Genomic DNA, 19,214 nt, shown 5'->3' with positions numbered 1-19,214 from the left:
GTAAACATGTCGAGTGAAGTCTCTATTTTGCCAATTTTCGACGTGGTTTTCTTGCCGCCTTTCCACGCGATCAGTGAAAATTTTACAGATCTTTTGTAGCTAAACGTGTCATTTGTTTTTCAGTTACACCAGCAAAGTATCTTCTCTCGCCTATGCCTCAAAAGTAAGGAACAAGGTATACAACTTCTAAGAGTTAAATTCAGAGGTTTAGAGGAAATTTTATCATTACAAAACGTGTCACCTACCTGTAATTAAAACAGAAAAGGCCTAAGCATTCAAACTACAATGCAGCATGAAACCGAGAAAATGTGTGAGTTCGAAGGCGACAAAGTCTCAAACGAGGAAGAAACGAGAACAGTCAGCATTGATGGAAAGAACTGTCTCGCAGTAATTGCAGAAGCGTATTCCAGCTCAGAGGACGAGACTTCTGCAGACACTCGCCTCATTGCAGAAAGCAGTTTGGTTGAAGATAGCATTGGCAACAAAATGGACACGAATGACTTTGTGAATGTTGGTGTTAATCTAGGTTCTGTTAGAGAGGAGAGTACAGCTTTGGAAGAACAAAACAACAGCTTAAATAGGGTTAACTCGCCTGGGACTGCGCCTCAAAGTAAACTTACCGTAGGGCCTAAAAGTGATGCTTTTATGCTCTCAGAACCTGGGAGTGATGGATGCGCTCTTGATTTAAAGGAAAGTGATAGTCAATTAGTTTTGAAGGTTCTGTCTAACAAGGACTACATCATTGCACCAAGTGGTGATGATGATATTCCCTTATATCCTAAAAAAGACGACCATGCATTACCACAACCTAAAAGGTGTGAACACGTCCTTAAAATAAAACCTAAGGATAATGAATACACAGTAGATGAGTCTATTGACAGGAGACACACATCTGTTGAGGAACAGGATGGTGGACAGAGCTTTTTAATGAGTAATGATGTTCCATCTGTAGCAACAGAGAGTGATGAGCAAACAGTTGCAGAGCCAGATGACATGAGAGACGTAGATACTCCTGAAGAGTCCCAAAGAGATCAATGCAGAATTGTAGAGTTTGAGCAACATGGTGACTTTGCAACAAACCATGATGGAAATACTTGTCATCAGGTTTACACTATGAGTAGTATTGACAAAGAACTTGAGATTATCTGTGAGGCTGGGAGTACTGTGCAGACAAAAGAACATGCACAGGATCCAACTGCAGTTCACTCTTCGTCTAGTGATAGTTCCTCAGATGACGAAAGCTCATCAAGTGAAAGCTCTGAATCCAGCTCTGAGTAAGTGATTGAAATAGTTTCTTTTTTGAGGTGTTACAACCACATGCATTCACTAAATTGTTTTGATGATGTCTTGTATTGAATAGTTATCTTTTTAGATTTAGGTATATATACCAACCTCAATTAGAAAAGCATTTTGATTGGTTCTTCCCTATGATCTATTAGGCGGTAGATGCCTACACGATGTTGTCATTAAAAGCCTTTTACTTTTTTATCATTTAAAACATTGGACAAATTGTAACAAATTGATTCAATGCTGCTGTGGGTCTGTGCTGTAACAGATCTCGGGAGATGTCAAAATGTGGAAAGAACATTAATGACCCACTTAGCTGTGCCTTGTGTGCTATGTTTTTGTTCTTACCACATTTTTGCTACATCTGTGATTTATCACTGAACAGACACAATTGGCAACATGGGATCTATGTATTAATTGGTTGATAATGGTTTTTCTAAATAAATTTCAAGCGATGATCTAGAAGACATCAGAAAAGAGATTGAAAAAGAGGAGGATCGTACCTATGTAGGGCCACTGAAAACAAGAAGTGAACTGTCAGTGAAGGTACCTGTGCTTAATTTTTTTTTTTTGAGGACTGGGCTCCTGGCTCAACTCTTTTAATATCGGAAATTAAGTTTTTTCTGCCAGGAAAAAAGAAAATTTAAAAGATGGGGAGAAAATAAATTCAGAGAGATTTCTTATACAACATTACATTTTTTATGCAAATGCCATTCTTTATCAACATGAAATTTCTTCTCATAATATCAAAACGTCATCCAGTAAAACAGTGATAAGAATAGATGAGCTTATCAGCTGGAGAGTATAACATTGATCTCAGACCTTATTCTCCAAACTAAGTCAAAGGAAGTTTGTAACAGCTAAAAAGGAGAATTGCTATCCTGGTCATAGATGTTAACAGTAATGTGATCATTAAATTGAGTACAGTTAAAAATAAATATATTTTCAGGACCTTCCTGAAGTTCCAGATGTGGATATTACTGTTGATGAAAATGTTCAGCTTGTAGAACTTGGAGTGGTGTTCAGTGTGGTTGAGTCGTTAGGTAAACTTTTTTCTTCTTTTTTTTTTTCTCAAACTCTTTGACTCTTTAGAGTGTTAAGCATTTAATTTCTCCTTACACTGTCTTTCCTGAATCACACATTAACGTCACAAGATTAAAGTCAATGATCACCAACTAAAACTGTTCTTGATCATGAAACAAATTCCTCTTGTCAGCACAGTAGGAAATGTATAGAGAACAGAATGGAGAATATACATACTGATCTTTGGATGTAAAGGGTTTACTAGAAACATTCTGTATTGACTGACTTGAGAAATCTGGTATAACATTGCTTTTTTTTTTCACTTCATACTGTGAGGGGCTCAGGAAACTGATGACATCCTCTTTACCAATCTGTCAAAAAAAATAGAGAAGCGACAATCATTACCAGTAACCTAAGGCCTGTACCTAGAAAGTCTTAGTAACTTAACCCTTTAATTCCCATGAGTGATCAAGAGTGAATTTCTCTTTACAATAATAATACAATGTCGAGCAGGTAAGTGATGAGAATAAAGAAAAATATAAATGAGGGGATCACTCATTGATGCATTACCAAATTCTCCAAACCAACATCGTAACAATTGTATTGTGGACATTAGAGGCAAAAAGGTTGATGATGTTTAATTCTCTACAAGGCATTTCAGTTCTTCTTCATAATTTTTGACCTTCACTGCAGCTCTTTTATTCTTTTAGTGGTAGTAAAGGCCTTACCACAAACTCCAGCTTTGGATTCAGACAGTGCTCTTTTCTTGGAGAACAGATCCTGTCTTGGTGTGGTATGTATAGTGAAGATGAAGTCTTGTTGGAAGTGTATCCTAATAAGGGATTGTTTCAAAATGGTAGTTAATGTAAAAGAGTTGTAACCAGTATTGGAAGAGTTCAAATAGTCACATAACCTGCACCTCACTAATACCTGCAGCAACAATTGCAATTAACAGATTAAATGCTGGAAATCAACCCAGAAATTATGATATCCTACTCTTAATTGCTACAATTGGCAACAAAATTGTTGATGCATTGACCTTTTTAACCTTTCAATGTTATCTGATTTCCCCTTGTTAAGTTCACCTATTTGCCCCCCCCCCCCCCAAAAAAAAAATTGTTTTTGATTCCATGAACCTTAGCGATATTAAGGCCACATTTAATGGGGGAGGGGGGGAAGGGGTCTTGTCAATGATTTAGATTTAGAGTGTGGTAGAAACAGGTGTGTTATTCTACACATAAATAGAACTCTTCCAGCATGATGAGTTGACCAATTTTGATGCTGATTGTAGTTTTGCTTTTACTTAGTTTTTAGTAGGCATAATTGAATTTAGTTGGAATCATTGTTTGAGTGCTTTAATGTGATCAATCAATTAATTAACGGCACTGTAAAATTTCTGTCTACACCAAGTTGTTAGTGACATTACTTCTGTGAGTCATCTGAAGTGAAACTGTATTCTGACTTATTCATAAAAAGTGATTAAATATTTTACCAAGCCATGGCAAGGCTTGATCAAGAATTTATAAATGAATAAGCATTTTTCTCTGCAGGTTTTTGAGACCTTTGGACCAGTGCAGACTCCATTTTATTCAGTCAGATTTAACAATGAGGCAGACATTGACAAAAGAAATATTCATGTAGGAGACAAAGTGTTCTATGCTCCTGATATGATGGAGTATTCCAACTTTGTCTTTGTGGCACAGCTTAAAAAGTAAGCATTACCTCTGCACAAGCAGAGTTAGATCTGATTTTTAATTCTCCTCTAGTAGCACATTTCCTTGTAAATTACTCACAAGAATTTGGTGTTAGATCAAGGGAACAACTTCTACCTGATGAGTTTGAATATTCTCAATACCTGTTTTCTGGATAATGTATGGATATTGTAGGGAGAAGTTATACATCAATCACTTCTGGGTGTTAAGGGGTTAAGTTTTGAAGTTGGCAGAGTTTGCTGAAAAGAAGACTTTGTGGGGAATGAGGTTCATGGTGGAATGATATTTCCCAAGGAATTATTTGGAAGTCAGTAAAGAGAATTACAAATTGTATCTTGGTAGTGAAAATATTAAATTTCAGCTTAAATGTATGGAGTTCTTATTTTGTATTTTTTTGTAAAATCAGTAAGCCTCAAAGATGTAGCTTACTCAACACTCAATAAATTTAGTTGTATGTTTTTCTCCCAATTTACTTTTAGGCTGAAGGGATCTGATGCCTCATGGGAACATGATGAAGAACCCCCAGTAGAGGTGATTTAGCGATGACAACAAAACTTTCCATCTTTCTTATTCTGTTTACAAAACATGACGCTATTGACATTGCTGATCCTAGCAGTACGCAGGATGCATGTCATAAATGAACTTTGTAATGCGCCTTGCACACTATAGAGTCTCTGTGATTCAGAGGTAAAGCATCAAAGTGCGGAATCTAAATGTGTGAGGTTACAATTCCTCATGGAGACTCAGAATTTTTTCTTTGTCCCACAACAAGATGAAAAACATCTTTCTCTATTTTTTACAAAGCTCAAAACTTACAAAACTTACAATCTTTCTTATTCTATTTACAAAACAAAAGGATTATTACAAGGATGACAGCACCATCAGTTTAAAAGGATTGTTATTTTGCCCAAACAAAGAAAACTTGAGTAGTCATAAGTTTGATAAATTGAAAGGTTTCAATAAAAGTAGGTTACCAGCAGTCTACTCTTGCCTGTAAGACATCTTACCACTGCTGTCTGTTTAGCCTGTGGGCTGGCTTCCATGTTTGGGTTTTGCCTCATGGCACAGCTACTTTTTACACCAACCGCTGCCATTTATGGAAAAAATTTATTGAAAGTCTTGTAAATTACTGACCAAATTTACTGCTTAAATAAAAAAGTTATTTAATTTATTGACTTGTTTCACAGGCTGTGGAATTTTCTGATGATGAGGAAGAAGCTAAAGCTAAGGCCAGCAAAAAGAAGGAAAGGTATAACTTGAAAGGAATTTTGTGTATCTGAGGAAAATACAGTGAATAGATTTCTTCACAAAATGCATTAAATACATTAATTTACAAATAAAGAATTAGTCCTTTTTTTTCCCTTTTAACTTACAGAATGGCTAAGAAAGGCCCACCTGCAGATGTTGATAAAGCAAGTAACACAGAGAGTGAAAGAAATATTCAACAGGGATCCAATCGAGGTAGACTTTGAGAATTTTTAATAATTATTTTTAATTATGGTATTTTATTTATTCACTAACTAGAGAATGAAATGATAGAGCTGCCAGGTTGTATATTGGCCTTTTATTGGTAAAACAGTTTTTAGTCAATTTGTATCTCTTTTTTTATCATCAAGCAGATAATGCTCAATATGACTAGAAGTATAAATGAGTTTACTAAGCCAGTACGTTTTTAGGAAAATGGATCAGGTTAGAGAGAAGCACTGAAGGAATGAATGTATAATGAGGGCATTGGTAACATGAAATACCCTTCTATGTAAGTTCAAGTTATGGCCTTTTAACTTGCAGGTGGCAGGAAAAGAACTTGGCAGAACCGTGGAAGAGGAAAACCTGCCAACCAGGGCCAAGTTGGAGGGAATTTTGCTACTAGCCCAAGGAGACCCTTTCCCTCTGCAAGAGGCACATTACCACTCAGGGCACCTCCTCATGTGGGGCTAAGACCTTCCCTTTTCGCAGGGAATCCCTACATGCACCACCCACCTCAAGGTCCTCAACAATTGATAATGGGACATACAGGACTCTATACAGGGCTACCTCAAAGAGGTCCATCTCAAAGAGGCCCATTTATGTCACAGCCCATGGGACCTTCTCCCGATACATATCCTGGCCTAATGGGAAACGTGCCCCTTCCTCAATTTGGTACACAGAGGCTGTCTACTTCTCAACATATCCCAGCAGGGTTACCACCAGGATTTGCACCCAGACATGTTATTCCTGGACCTGCAGACCCTTATGACTATAGAGCAAATGTTGGACTTCAAGCAAGAAATGCAGGCTTTCCTATCTCCTCACCCTCCCCTCCCACACTTCCACCGAACCTTTAAGCCTCCACTATAAAGGTTATACATCACAGTGACAAGTGCTCATTTTTATTCCATGTAACAATAGAAATGCCAATTGTTTGCCATAATGCAAATCTCTTGCACAGAGAAACGTTTTAAAATGTGTTTGTTATTGATCAGTTATACTGGGTTAATTTTCCTGTTGTGAATTTGTGATTGACTTTCCAGGCATAACAATATCACATATCATGTAAAATAATAACCTCAAAGTCACTTGTAGTTATTCCAGAATGGAATGAATAATCAATGTATTAACTACATGCAGTTTGGCAGAATATGAATATTGCATTTGCTGTTTAACCCTTTCTTTCCCAAGATCTCATTAGTGATTCTTCTTACTGTTTGCCATGCAATTCTCATGATTTTAGTTCTGAGAATTTTGTGTTGGATCAACTAATAATCACCTACTTGATATTTTTTTTTATTATGCTCTTCAATAGTCTGATTGATAATGTACTGATATTGTGACAGTAAAAAAGCAGTTGGATAATAAACAACTTATTGGAAGTTTTGGTGTATAGTATTGCGAAGTATTTTTAATTGTTGTTGGTATTTTCAAACTGATGGGGCAATCCTTTTACCTGCTTCATTCTCAAGAATTTAAAGCAATTTTACACAGTAATAGGAGGTACTACATAGGCTAAAAATTTTACCGGTTACTGCCTGAAAAAGGGAACACTGCAATATGGCAGACAGATTAAACACACTAATGACTGGCAAGTCAACTTTTTTTCTTTTAACTGGAAAGATATTTATTTGTTGCACTATTTATTTCTGCAATGTGGCAATTAAAACCCAGTGTAGTCCTCCCTCTGTACAACAGTCTTGTCGTCAGCTTGGTCATATATGTGTTGCATAGCTGCACATTGAGTTCATAAGCAACATCCATGGTATTGTATGTCTCCACAAGTTTCCAGGATATATTCTGGCTTGTTAATGTTCTGGTTGTAATGTTTTTGTTGTTGAATGCTGACCTTAACGTCTTTGGAACAGATACCCTTAAAAATTGCATAGCACGCAAAATTATTATAAATAATAATAATAATAAAGTCTTCTCTCCTTGGTATTTCTTTGGTGCAACAATTAAATGCCACTTTCAGCTCACTTCCTGATATTTGCACAAGGTTCAAAGCACAGCAACAGAGAAGAAAAGCATAGATCGACAACAGGGCTATGCCCAGTTAGGTGTCGAGATAGTGTGTCCTCTGCTAGTCAGTAGCTTTTGTCCAAAATGATAACCCGCTGCCAGGCTTCCTCCCACAGCACCTGCGATGGCAATGGGCCGTAAACCAGCTGTTGATTTAAAAATCATTCCTGCAAGAGTAGCAGCACCAATGGAATTGAACTCGTCTTCCTCTCCTCCTCGTACCTTGCTAATTAATGCCTCTAAACTGCAGTACATGACAGCTGTGAACAAGAAAAACAAAAGGTTATTGCTGGAACTTGATAGCTTAACCCTTCACACTCAAACATCAGTATACATATTCTCCATACTGTTCTCTGTACATTTCCCTAAGCTGCTGACAAGGAGAATTTGTTTAACAATGAAGAGTCTCTTTGGTTGGTGATCATTTTCATTATTCTCATTAACTTATTGAGTGATTTAGGGTGACACTGTAAGGAGAAATTAGATGCTTGTCACTCTTAAGGGTCTAAAGGGTTGAGTCTTGATCCTTAAAATGTTTATATCTAATTGTTATTATATGACCATTAAGTCACCAAATGGCTTATTTGATAAGAAATGAGCTTGGAGCCCTGAGGACAGATTTATTTGACAACTACAGTTACTGTAGTTATTTTTGTATTTGCCTTACCTATAACTCCTAAACTGTTTCCAAATGATGGACCTCTCCTTGTGCACCCATTTAACACACTAAACAATATAATTCATTAGTTAAAGATGAGAGTTAGAAACAAATTTAATGGAAGTAAACAAATTGGCCAATCCAAGTGACTGAAAATGAGACGCTGAGTTAAACAGAGCAAACTGTCTGTAGCAGTTTGCTTTTGAAAAAAGTGACCAAGTCTGACCAAGGGCTAACACTCAAAACGTCAGCTTTAGAAATTCTTCACAGTGGCTCATTTATGTCACCAACTCCATTGATAACTTATCTTGTAATACCCCTCCACTGACACAGCACCACAGTTTCTAATGAAACTCACCACCTTTATTCAAGTCAAGATTGGGTTTTAGTTTTGCATATCTTTGGTTGAGAGTGAAGTACAGTTAAACAAGTACAATTGTAGGTTACTTTCCACAAAGGTGAAAATTTACTGATGACAAATAAATTGTTACTTTTTTTTTTTTGAGACTCTTAAAAGTAAGTGTACAGGTTTGTCACTTGGGAAGGAAGAAAACTTAATTAAAACTTAATCAAAGGCAGACCTGTTTATTCTAAGTTTCATAGTTTTTCCATCTGGATTCCGCAGACCTTCATACAGACCCCATGTTCCACCAACAGCCAACCCTAACAAGAGAGAGAAAAAACAAAATAACTGGGTGCTGTGACTGTTTGCCTTAAAAGCCAGGAGTACCAAGCTCTTACTATCAGTCACAATAACACAGATATTTAAGCCACCCAAAGACCAAAACAAAGTAACCTGTAGCAACTGTTCTCTTTTGGAGCATGACCCTAACATCAGTATGCATATTCTTCATACTAGTCTCTAATACATTTCCTGCAGTACTGACAAAGAGAATTTGTTTAACAATCAAAAGCTTCTTTAGTTGGTGATCATTTCCTTTATTCTCATGACCTCCACATGTGATTCAGGGTAGATATTGTGAGGAGAAATTAGATGCTGGTCACTCTTAGGGTTAAAGAGTTTAAGGGTTAACTACATGCAGCTCCAGTTGTTAACTTGTTACACTTGCTGTGTTGAAACAAAATCAAAGTGAAAAACTGTTGAACTTAGTAAAAAATGAAAATTTAAAATAAAATTAAATAAAAGAAAAAAAACTATGAAGTAGAATTTGGAACATGTATTTATCATCTAAGTTTGCTCTGAGGGTACTGGTAATACTCAAAAGTGTTCATCACAACTTCTCCTGCTGCTTATTGCAAGCATTTACAGGAAAATGTAGTGTGAAAGTCTTAACAAACATACCACACATGTATGATGTTCCAACCCCAGTAAACATTTGTTCACCCAAACTTCTCTTCTTTTTACTGTCTGAAGGAAAGACAAACTCTGCACCCCCCTGAAAATAAATTGACATGAAAAGCTTCAGTATAAGAGTTACACCACTGTAGAGTATTTTAGCTCATTAAGGGTTTACAATGTGTTTGAAAGTGGATGGCAATCAGGAAATACAATATCGTTGATGCCATGCTGATGTCTCAACTCAGATGTGTTGATGCATGTCTGTTCAGTAAAAGATCACAGATGATGTCAAAATGTGGTAAGAACAAAAAAGTGACACACAAGGTGCAGCCGAGTGTGTCACTGATGTTTTTACAATATTTTGATGGCTTCTGTACAAACCCATGACAACATGGAATCTATTTGTTTTATATGATTAAAAAAAGCAAAATTTTGTTACTGATAATGGCGATGTCATCTATGTGTCCATCCTCCAATAGATCTCAGGTAAGAACGAATAAAAAAGATAGGATTCAACTTATCATGAAAGAACACCCTTTACCTGATTTAGATATGTTGGATCAATATTCAAATATGGTGACAATCCTGCTCCTCTGTTCACTAAAAAAAAAAAAAAAGTAACAGGAAAAGCATTCATGTATTGAAAACAAAAACCTGGAAATATATGTGAGGGGAAATTCTAAACAGAGACCAAGACATGAGGAGTGGTAAATAGTAAAATCTGAGACTACTGAGAGGCAGAGAGCCTGGTCTGAAAGTTTGAGACCAAAACTTAATAACCAGTATTATTGTATGGAACTATTTATTACAGAAAATGTTGTATGAGAGCTGTAATTCTCTTCTTTGTACCTGTTTTACTATATTTCAGCATCTACATTGTAATATTTTCAAATGACAGCTTTCATACCAGGGCTGTACAAACAGTTCCCACAAGATAGAATGCTGTGAAAGAAATGCCAGACCAAAATAAAATGCACACAAAACTCCACTTTCATGCTCACTGCCAAGGCTGACAAGTTCATGAGATTGAATAAAAAGATCTCCAAATCCAGAATTCTTCAAGATACCGTTTGCCACCCAAAGGATGGACAGAGGCAAAAAAAAGTCAACACTTGTCCTCTGTGACCCATCACATGCATGTCACATGATAAAAATATTCTATCTCCTATAATACTGTCTGAAAGGAATCATTTATCAACCAGCCAAGCAATTTAACCAAAATCACGACAACTTTTCCAGATATTTCATGTCTGATGCACCACTTTTTGAAGTCATTTCACCGACAGTTTACGAGTTCTGCTCAGATACTACTCAGATGTTCAGTGTATGATCCCGTAGAGGTTCCAGTAAGACCCGAAATAAATATTTCCTATAGAATACTAAGGTAAGCTGAAGATATTTATCGTCGATCGGGGAAACTATTTGCTCGTGCTTGCCAATTTCGCGATATTTTTCGTCTCTGTGACGTAACACACTAACTGTTTGAATTTTAGAAAGGAAATTGCTAACCTGATGATTTTATCTTGCATAGAGGACGTTTTACAGTCATGCCAATTTATGATAACCAAATTTAACTCAACTCGCTTGATTAAAATGCAGAAATTAAGAAAGTAATCAGGGCTATTTTCAACCCATATCGTTCGCCGGTTAATAAATATTACTGCAGAAATACACCCGGTAAAAGGTAACCAACTCCACATTGCCACACTCGAAAACGACTACAGGTTGAAGGAAACAAACATCCACAGTCTAGATCGCCTAGTTTCGGAAAATCCACATCAACATCTAAACAACATCAAGTTTACAACAGAAAGTTAAAAGGGAAATTTGGATTTGACAAGCGTGCTCGGGGGCGCATCCTAGCTTGGTCGATTGTCCTGGATTAAGTTAAATCATGGAAAAACTGACTAATTTTCTTACCAGAATATCCTGTGCTCGGATCATACCCAGAAGGGCCACCTCCTTTGTCTCCGTAGTTCATACTTAAAATAAAAATCTACAGAAGGAAACGCAAGGGTAGAGACCATGCGAAAATAACTACGCAACCTCGTGCGAACTCTCTCACGCATGCGTCAATTGTATTACGCAATAGAACGTAGGGTCTGGAAACTACAAAACTGTTCACTTTGATTTTATGAGAATTTCTGAGGAAATAGTTGAGAAAGTCTGCAAACACGTGGGCACTCAAATTTGTATTTGTTTGAGCAGTTCATTACATTTCATGACTGAAAAAATACCTTGGATCACAAATTGAATTTTAATAACTGCAATGTACTTTGTGTGAAATACATTATGAGAGAATTTTCACAGTCACATTCAACCTAATGGAAAGGGTTAAATGACCTTTTACATGCTAACATCAGTATGCACATTCTCCATACTGTTTACTATCCATTTCCTTAAGTGCTGACAAGGAGAATTTATTTACAGACACTTGTCCGCCTGCATTATTGGTTCCAAGATGCTAACAGTTTTCCAAGAGTGAAGCTTAAGAAAAACTGTGAGCTTCAAGAGACAGATTATGTCCAAGGTGAAATATTCATACATGCTTTTGGGCAAAATAGAGGCTTTTGTGTTTATTATCCTTCAAATAGTTTGCAACACATGTGGAAAAGAGTTTGTGAACAGCTTACTGTATGCAGTGTGGGGTGTTTTCTTTGGAGGGTTCTCTGGTATGACTCAATGAACAAAAACAGATTTCCCTTCTTCTGTGATAACCACAAAACCCTCTCTAATCTTGAATTAAATTGGAAAGGAAGACTTATCATAGTGATCATGAGGTTTAAAAATTGGGGAATATTGCTTGGGTGATATTCTTGTATATCCCACAGTTTTTCCTGGGGGGTATTTGGTCACATGCTATGTTTAAACTGATTGCACAGGAGCAAAAATATTTGATGGATCATAAGTGGCTATAAATGCCAAATAATTCTGGATAAGTGCTTGTAGTTTTATGGACAGCTAACCAGTAAAGGGACATCACAATGAACCAAGTGTTTACACCACAGATGAGTAAATTTGTTGAGTGAAGATTCCCTCCATCTATTTTCACTGTGTTATGAGCTAGGAGAGGAATTTTTATAACAATGAGTTTTTCCATCCAAAGAAAATTTTTGATTAAAATTGTTGAAATAAGTTCGATAAATAAGGAACTTATTGTCAAGCAAACTATACAATTGCAAAACAATCAATTCAGCTCTTCATCTGTTTTACTATTTGTATGTAGGTCTCTGTCTTCTTTCTACTTTATCGATCTGTCCATTGTCCATTGATGTTTTACTGAAAAACACTGCAGATGGGGAAGATCCAGGAAATTGTACAGGAGAACTGCAGAGAAGGAGAGAGAAAACCTAAATGGAGCTTTTGGTGCGAGAGGTGCAGTGCAGTAGGTAACAGAGCTGGTTGACAGCAGATGCACCAACTGGCATAAGGAAGATAGGTGAAAGAGATAGCGGACAGAGATTTACCAATGACCAGAAATGCTACAACAGCGCTGCTGTTTTCCATGATATTATCCAAAGTCCGAGTGCCAAGTACAGTAAATAACCACACGTAATTTCCCAATATTTATCTGTTCATCAATTACCAGAGATTAACCATCACTGTCCGACATGCACCCTCAACATCTTAGTAATTTCCTCAGTAGCATGTGGTTCGTGCTTAGCACAGATCAACTCAGTGATGTTAACGTTGAAACAAACAATTCTCATACTGTAATCTTGGATCCATCTGTTTGTTTTTAACTGCTTTGTGAAATATTGAAGGAGTTGTTATCCATTATTTCCCACACTTTTTCTTGGAGAACAGGAACAATTTCCGCAGAGACGAATATGTGTGTCTCATCCAGATCCTCGATCACAAACTTCTTTCCCAGAGCTACTTTCTCGTCGAGGTGAAGAAGAAACTGCTTCACTGCAGGATCGCTATGAATATGAAAGAAAAGTATGATTTTACGAGAACTTCAAATGTTCAAATCTCTTCAATGAATCGGCTTACATGCATCCGTACGGATCAGAGTTGTAATCTTTAGATCTTTTTATTTCTGTCGCAGGAAAAATTAATCAAAAAGAAGAAACAACCTTTCTTTTGTTTCTTTGTACCCAATAACCGGGAAGAAAACTTACCATTCGACTAGGACGCCTTTAGTGACATTTACCATTCTTCAGAGTTTAGTTGTGTCTTTTACCCCAAGCCTTAAAACGAGGCTTGGTAACCGCTACAGGAGTCTTTAGAGTGAATACGGGCATGGAAGGGGTGAGTGCTGAGGGACAGAAAGTCACATTCTTGAGATGTAATATTTCCTTGTCCTTCAATAGCTTTTACATTTCTTAACACGAAAACTTGAAAGTCAGCTCAGAAAGTAAGCCATTCTGTAAACGCGAGGAACAGATTAAGAAAGATATGATAAGAAAAGAGACTGCCAAAGCAGTCAAAATTATCAATTTAGCTTTAAACCTTAACTCCCAAGATCTGATTGCTAATTCTCCCCTCTAGCTGCTACACATTTCCTTTTAAATTAGTTATGAGAACTTGGTGCTTGATCAAGATGGCAGCTTCTACCTGATAACTTTGAACATTCTCATTACTTGTTTGCTGAATAATGTATGGGATATTATAGGGAGGTTTCATGTTTATCACTTCTGGGAGTTAAAGGGTTAACAAAAATAATGTGTCATAAAATGTACAATTTTTCCATTTAGACCGAAAATTACTGTCTGTCCTTTCAATACTAGTTCCTCTTTCAATTAACTGTTTTTTTTTAACTAAAAATTATTTAATTTGTTTCTATCTATAAAAAAAGAAAAAAGATTGTGTTTGTCAAGGAGACTTTGAATCATAACTTGAATTACGTTTTTTATATGACAGTGAACAACACATCTATCAATAATGTCTCCACAGATTGTATGAATAAAGGGGGTAAGTTTGTAAAGAAACTGTGGTGCTATGTTGGTTGGAGAGTATAACAGGGTATTTAAGTATTATCAACTGAGTTGATAATGTAAATTGGCTACCGTAACAAGTTTTAAAGCCGATGTTTTGAGCTTAAGCCCTCATTAGAGCAAATCTATGCACAGATAGTAGTTTATTTTGGATTAAGATTCCAATCTTGAATGGCTTGTTCTAGGTTTTGCCTTGCATCTTCAAAATTTGGGTCAATTCTCAGGGCTTGTCTGAGGTCTTTCACTGCCTCCTCATAACGTCCTGTCATTTCAAAGAAATGAGAACAAAGAATAACCAAGTCAAACATATTAAAGGATTGCAAAGGAAATACTTGGAAAGTAACTTGGAAATAAAGTTTTTTTCTTTTTTATGTGTTCATTTTTTTTTAGCAGATTTAAAAATACATAGAAAACAAAAAAATTCAAAGCATTCTGTGATTTCAGAGTGGTGTGAAATGACTTGTACGTACCCATTCTGTAATGAATCTGCCCTCTGTTGTAGTAAGGTACTGCAAAGTTCTTATCGAGTTCTATAGCTTGAGTGTAATCATAAATTGCAGCATCGAAGTCAACTTTCAAATACTTTAAATGTCCTCTATCGTTCCATGCACGAGATAACAATTGATTTAGTGATTCGGATTGTTCCTTGCATTTCTTGGAAAGGTCAATTAGCTTATTCAATTCTTTCAATGCATCGCTGTAGTATCCACTATTTCGTAAAAGTTTTGCACTGTCATAAACAGCAGCGAGAACGTCTGCCATATTGAATAATGAAAGAGGTCTGAGTACTACTCAGGCACGGTAAGGATTGGAAACCAATTTGAACTCAGGCGCCATTTTTCAAAATTGCAGTTTTGTTTACAGTTTGGGAAACGAATTCTTGATCTCGTCCTTTGAGGTTTTAACTACGATGTCCTTCAAAGAAGCTGTGGATACTCCCAATGAAGTAATTACAGTTCTTGCTAGCGCAGAAGACGAAGAAGCTCTGGTAAAAGTTGCGAAGATCTATAACGACATTGATGAAGAGCGATCGCTACAGCAGGAAAGTGTCAAGACGACCTTGCGGGCCCTAAGTAAAATATTAGCGAAGAACGAGGAGGAGGAAAAAGCTTTGAGAGTCGATGAAAAACTGCCGGCAATAGAGAAGCTGCAAGTTGAAAAAGATACCACTGTAAAGCACATCGAAAAACTGGAGGCCGATGTCAAAGTCTTCGAAAAGAATATTACTGAAAAAGAGGCAGAAATGAAGGAATGGACAGAGAAGGCCGCAGAAGTGAAAACCGATCGAGTGGAAGTTCTTCCGCAAACGAAGTACAATTTCAGCCTGTATACAAACGTGAGCCATATAAGATGGGATTATGAATGCGACGATGACCAAGTTAAAGGATTTATCGCGAACTTAAACGATGTCAAACCATTCTGTTTCAGTAAAAGTGAAAAAACCAAATACGATATTGTTAACGTCTTGTGGGAACTTTTGGATGGCTGACTCTATGTTGACGGGGAATGAAAGAAAACTCATCCTTGGAATATATATATGTTATAAGTGTATGACGTTTTTAGACAATTTTAGAGAATGTTTTTAGCGTGTTTGTTGTGAAATATTAACAATATTTTATTTCACTGTTAATTTTTCAGCTGCTTTTCATAGCAAGGAATTATTTACATACCTTGACTATGCAGGCTTCCCTATCTGTTGTAGACATTACTTTGCCTAATAGCATATATACGTATATAAAAGCAATGTCTCTGAACATAAGTTTGAAAGTAAAAGCAATTGTCATTATTTACCAAGCCTGAGGCCTTGTTCAAGTGATTGTCAGAAAAAATCGTAACTTTTATTTATTTCTTTGCTTCCAACTTGTCACAAAGCTTATAACAAAGACACAAACTGGTACAAAGAATGATTAAGGTTATTATGTAAACTGCCTATGCTGAATGAAGTTACTGAAATGCTGAATGAAGTTACAATAGATAGTGTTTAGTGTCTTTGTTGATGTATGTTACCAAGGTGTTAAATAAGTGTTTGACCAGAAATTATTTGCAGGACTGCTGTTACAATCACCTTTCACATGGTGATTATGTAGAGATATGCAGCTGTAATGAACCAATCAGATCTGGAGAATCTTGGTAATCACCTGACCAACTATACCAAGTGCTTATGGCTACAAAAAAAGCCTTTTAAACTTAATATGATTTTTATGTTTTGTATAAACACAAAAAGAAATAAATCAGACCATCCTATGATTGCAAGGCATCAAATGTGCTCCTCAGTTGTGAGATTCCAAGCAGAACTTCACAGGGACTACGCAGAGGGAGGGGCTGGGGGGGGGGCTTTAGTCCCCCCCACTTTTTTGAAAAAATAAAAATAAATTGAACAAAATATAATTTAACAAAAATAAGGGAGCCAAAAATAGCCCCCCCCCCCACTCAAAAACTTGCTGCACTGTCTCTGCTTCACAATGCTTAGTCACACCCAGAGGGAGGGGGTGTACCAAGGGGGATGATCATAGGTTACAAGTAACCTCTCTCCCATTGCTAAGAATACATGACAGTTTTTATGTAATTTTACAACCTGGAATGCTCTTGGATTCGGCTGGGTTTTGTGTGCGGGCTCCCTCAGTCTGTGCCAGGATTTTGGTTTGTAGAGACAAGGTAAAGAGCATGTGGAAAAAATGCTTGCCTTACCATGGCCTTTATTCCTGGGGAATTTCACCTTTTCGAAGGGCAAATTCCCAGGGATGAAGTGGCATTCCTTTCCCTCCTCACTCTTACCCAAATTTTGTTAGTCTCCAGCCTGTGCCGTGCCCTTAGTCAATAGGAGCGAGCGGTGCATGAAAAGTGGCAGGAGTTATTATGGTGGCCAATTTAAATTATCACCTGAGTTGATAATGATCAATTATCTTGTTATACTCTTCCACTGACACAGTGCCGCAGTTTCTAGAAACTTCTCCCTATATTTAATTACAACCACAATTTGTTGTCTGCCAGCTTTTTCACCCACCCGCAAAGAAGAAACACTTGAACAGGCTAGCTTGCCCTCACAGACCGAGCACTTGTAACAAGCTTATATTTTATTAGACCACTTCACCTTATGTAAACTCTTCATAAATCACTGTAAGTCATACCTTCGCCAAGTGTCAAAATAATGACATTAACCATGATTGAAATAACACTCTCAAGGATTAAGGATTGCATCAGAGGCTAAAACAATCAATCTGGGATAAAATCAATTTTCCATGATATATGCAAATGAAACGCAAATAGACTTATGGGAAATCCGGAAATCTCATTGGTTAAGCTTCAAAGTCAATAATCTGAGAACTTGGAATTTTTTTTCTCTTTCCCTTTTTTAATCACTCATCTAGGTCCTACTCTGGGAGCTAGTTACAGTATCAACTTAATCGACTTAGACTCTACTAATTAAAGCCTTTAGAGGTATTCTTCATAGAATAGAATGGTAGAAGAGAAACAATAAGATTTTTTGGAATCAGACTTTAGAACATAAGCTTCTTATAGAGTTGAGAGCGCAGATTAGGTAATTAAAAAACAACACTGATTTTCAATACATGTCTTATCTCTCGTTCGTGGTCAAAAAACAGCAGAAAAAAATTAACAACTTCTGCTCTCAGTGATATTAGATAATGAGAAAAACATTCATTTGATGTGGCGCCAATCCCTGGAACGGGTATCGAGTGCGGAACGTGATAACGCGCGAATTTTCAGTAACTCAAGGGAAAATGAGTCCAAACCAGAAAGTCAAACGACAACAAGAGTTTGTGGCACGCAAACGCCTGATCTCTCGACTGAAGCTGAAAGATAAAACAAATGCCGTCTGTTCAGAGCAATTCAATTGACGAGAGCAACAGCCTGTTCGTGTAATTGACGCACACCTTTAAAAAGTCTCGCACGCAAAAGGCGATAATCACGCACGCAATTTCAAGGATTGACGAGGGAAGAAACTCCTCTTAAAATCTTTGCATGTTTGGCTTTATCTGAAGTGAAACGGGAATTTTTTTGCATCAGAACATGCTGTGACATTTATTTCTGAAACGGTAGTGAACGAGGTGGCAGACAGAAATAGCGGGAAGATCAAACGGCGGTGTCGAGCAGAGTTGAAGAAGCGCGGATACCCGTACCCTACCTTCAGAGGTTTCACGTTAGTGGCTGCCGATGGTGTAACAGCGGCTGTCTCCGGAAAAGGGGCAATAAGGAGAACCCTAATAGCTTGCTTTTAGGCTAAATTAACAGATGGCGATAAGAGGTCTTACAGGCGGTGGGAGAACACCGGTAACCGGCTTAAGTCTAACATTGTCAGAGAATCGCAGCCCGGCCAGGGATGAAAAGAGGTCGATCGACATTGCAGCTTCTTAGTCGCGACCCCACAGACAGTCAGTCAGTCTGCGAAAACAAGAGGCTAATTCTAATTTGGGGTGTCTTTTTTGTCTGTTTTCTCCTGTTTGTTTGCTCTCGGTAATAATAGAAGCTGAGACATAACATTTCCACGAAGTGGAGGAACTGTCGATTCCACCAGACAGAACCTGGCGTGTCTTCCTTTCCTTACCTCCAGTTCTGAACTATTTTGAAAAGAAAAAGACAAAACAATACACAGTTAATAAAAAATTCAAGTGTCATTTTGACACCTGAAGTATACATAATTAGAAAAAATAGGTTTGTGCAATATAAATTCCACCCACGTTCGGGTTATGAAACGAAATTTGCAGGCAAGCATTGGTGCCTTGATCTGTATTTATTACACGCTGAGACATTCTTCTTTGATCGTCTAGTTCTAATCGAGAGATTGA

At 37.2% G+C, this 19,214-nt stretch overlaps 4 protein-coding genes across 4 annotated transcripts; 2 read left to right on the top strand and 2 right to left on the bottom strand.

Annotated features, from left to right (window-relative positions):
- Window positions 1-7: 7 nt before the first annotated feature.
- Window positions 8-6,625, top strand: LOC131776946 (H/ACA ribonucleoprotein complex non-core subunit NAF1). The gene is made up of 9 exons (XM_059093146.2): window positions 8-1,274; window positions 1,740-1,833; window positions 2,237-2,330; window positions 3,021-3,103; window positions 3,861-4,021; window positions 4,502-4,553; window positions 5,210-5,271; window positions 5,398-5,483; window positions 5,811-6,625. Exons 1-9 carry the CDS (start codon window positions 286-288, stop codon window positions 6,344-6,346), a joined length of 2,157 nt encoding a protein of 718 aa, XP_058949129.2. The 5' UTR covers window positions 8-285; the 3' UTR covers window positions 6,347-6,625.
- A 146-nt stretch (window positions 6,626-6,771) lies between these two features.
- On the bottom strand, window positions 6,772-11,543 carry LOC131776947 (mitochondrial import inner membrane translocase subunit Tim23-like). Its single transcript, XM_059093147.2, has 6 exons — window positions 11,390-11,543; window positions 10,011-10,069; window positions 9,473-9,566; window positions 8,751-8,832; window positions 8,179-8,237; window positions 6,772-7,771 (listed from the first exon to the last, which is right to left on the bottom strand). The coding sequence occupies exons 1-6, from the start codon at window positions 11,448-11,450 to the stop codon at window positions 7,536-7,538; spliced, it is 591 nt and encodes a 196-aa protein (XP_058949130.1). The 5' UTR covers window positions 11,451-11,543; the 3' UTR covers window positions 6,772-7,535.
- A 2,094-nt stretch (window positions 11,544-13,637) lies between these two features.
- LOC131776942 (tetratricopeptide repeat protein 32) lies at window positions 13,638-15,171 on the bottom strand. Its single transcript, XM_059093137.2, has 2 exons — window positions 14,880-15,171; window positions 13,638-14,671 (listed from the first exon to the last, which is right to left on the bottom strand). The coding sequence occupies exons 1-2, from the start codon at window positions 15,169-15,171 to the stop codon at window positions 14,553-14,555; spliced, it is 411 nt and encodes a 136-aa protein (XP_058949120.1). The 3' UTR covers window positions 13,638-14,552.
- A 58-nt stretch (window positions 15,172-15,229) lies between these two features.
- Window positions 15,230-16,657, top strand: LOC131776959 (kinetochore protein spc24). Its single transcript, XM_059093167.2, has one exon. It carries the CDS (start codon window positions 15,320-15,322, stop codon window positions 15,896-15,898), a length of 579 nt encoding a protein of 192 aa, XP_058949150.2. The 5' UTR covers window positions 15,230-15,319; the 3' UTR covers window positions 15,899-16,657.
- The last annotated feature ends 2,557 nt before the right edge of the window (window positions 16,658-19,214 follow it).

Source organism: Pocillopora verrucosa, chromosome 5, assembly GCF_036669915.1.
Source record: "Pocillopora verrucosa isolate sample1 chromosome 5, ASM3666991v2, whole genome shotgun sequence".
Lineage (NCBI taxonomy): Eukaryota > Metazoa > Cnidaria > Anthozoa > Scleractinia > Pocilloporidae > Pocillopora > Pocillopora verrucosa.
This window is presented reverse-complemented; position numbering and strand designations above follow the sequence as displayed.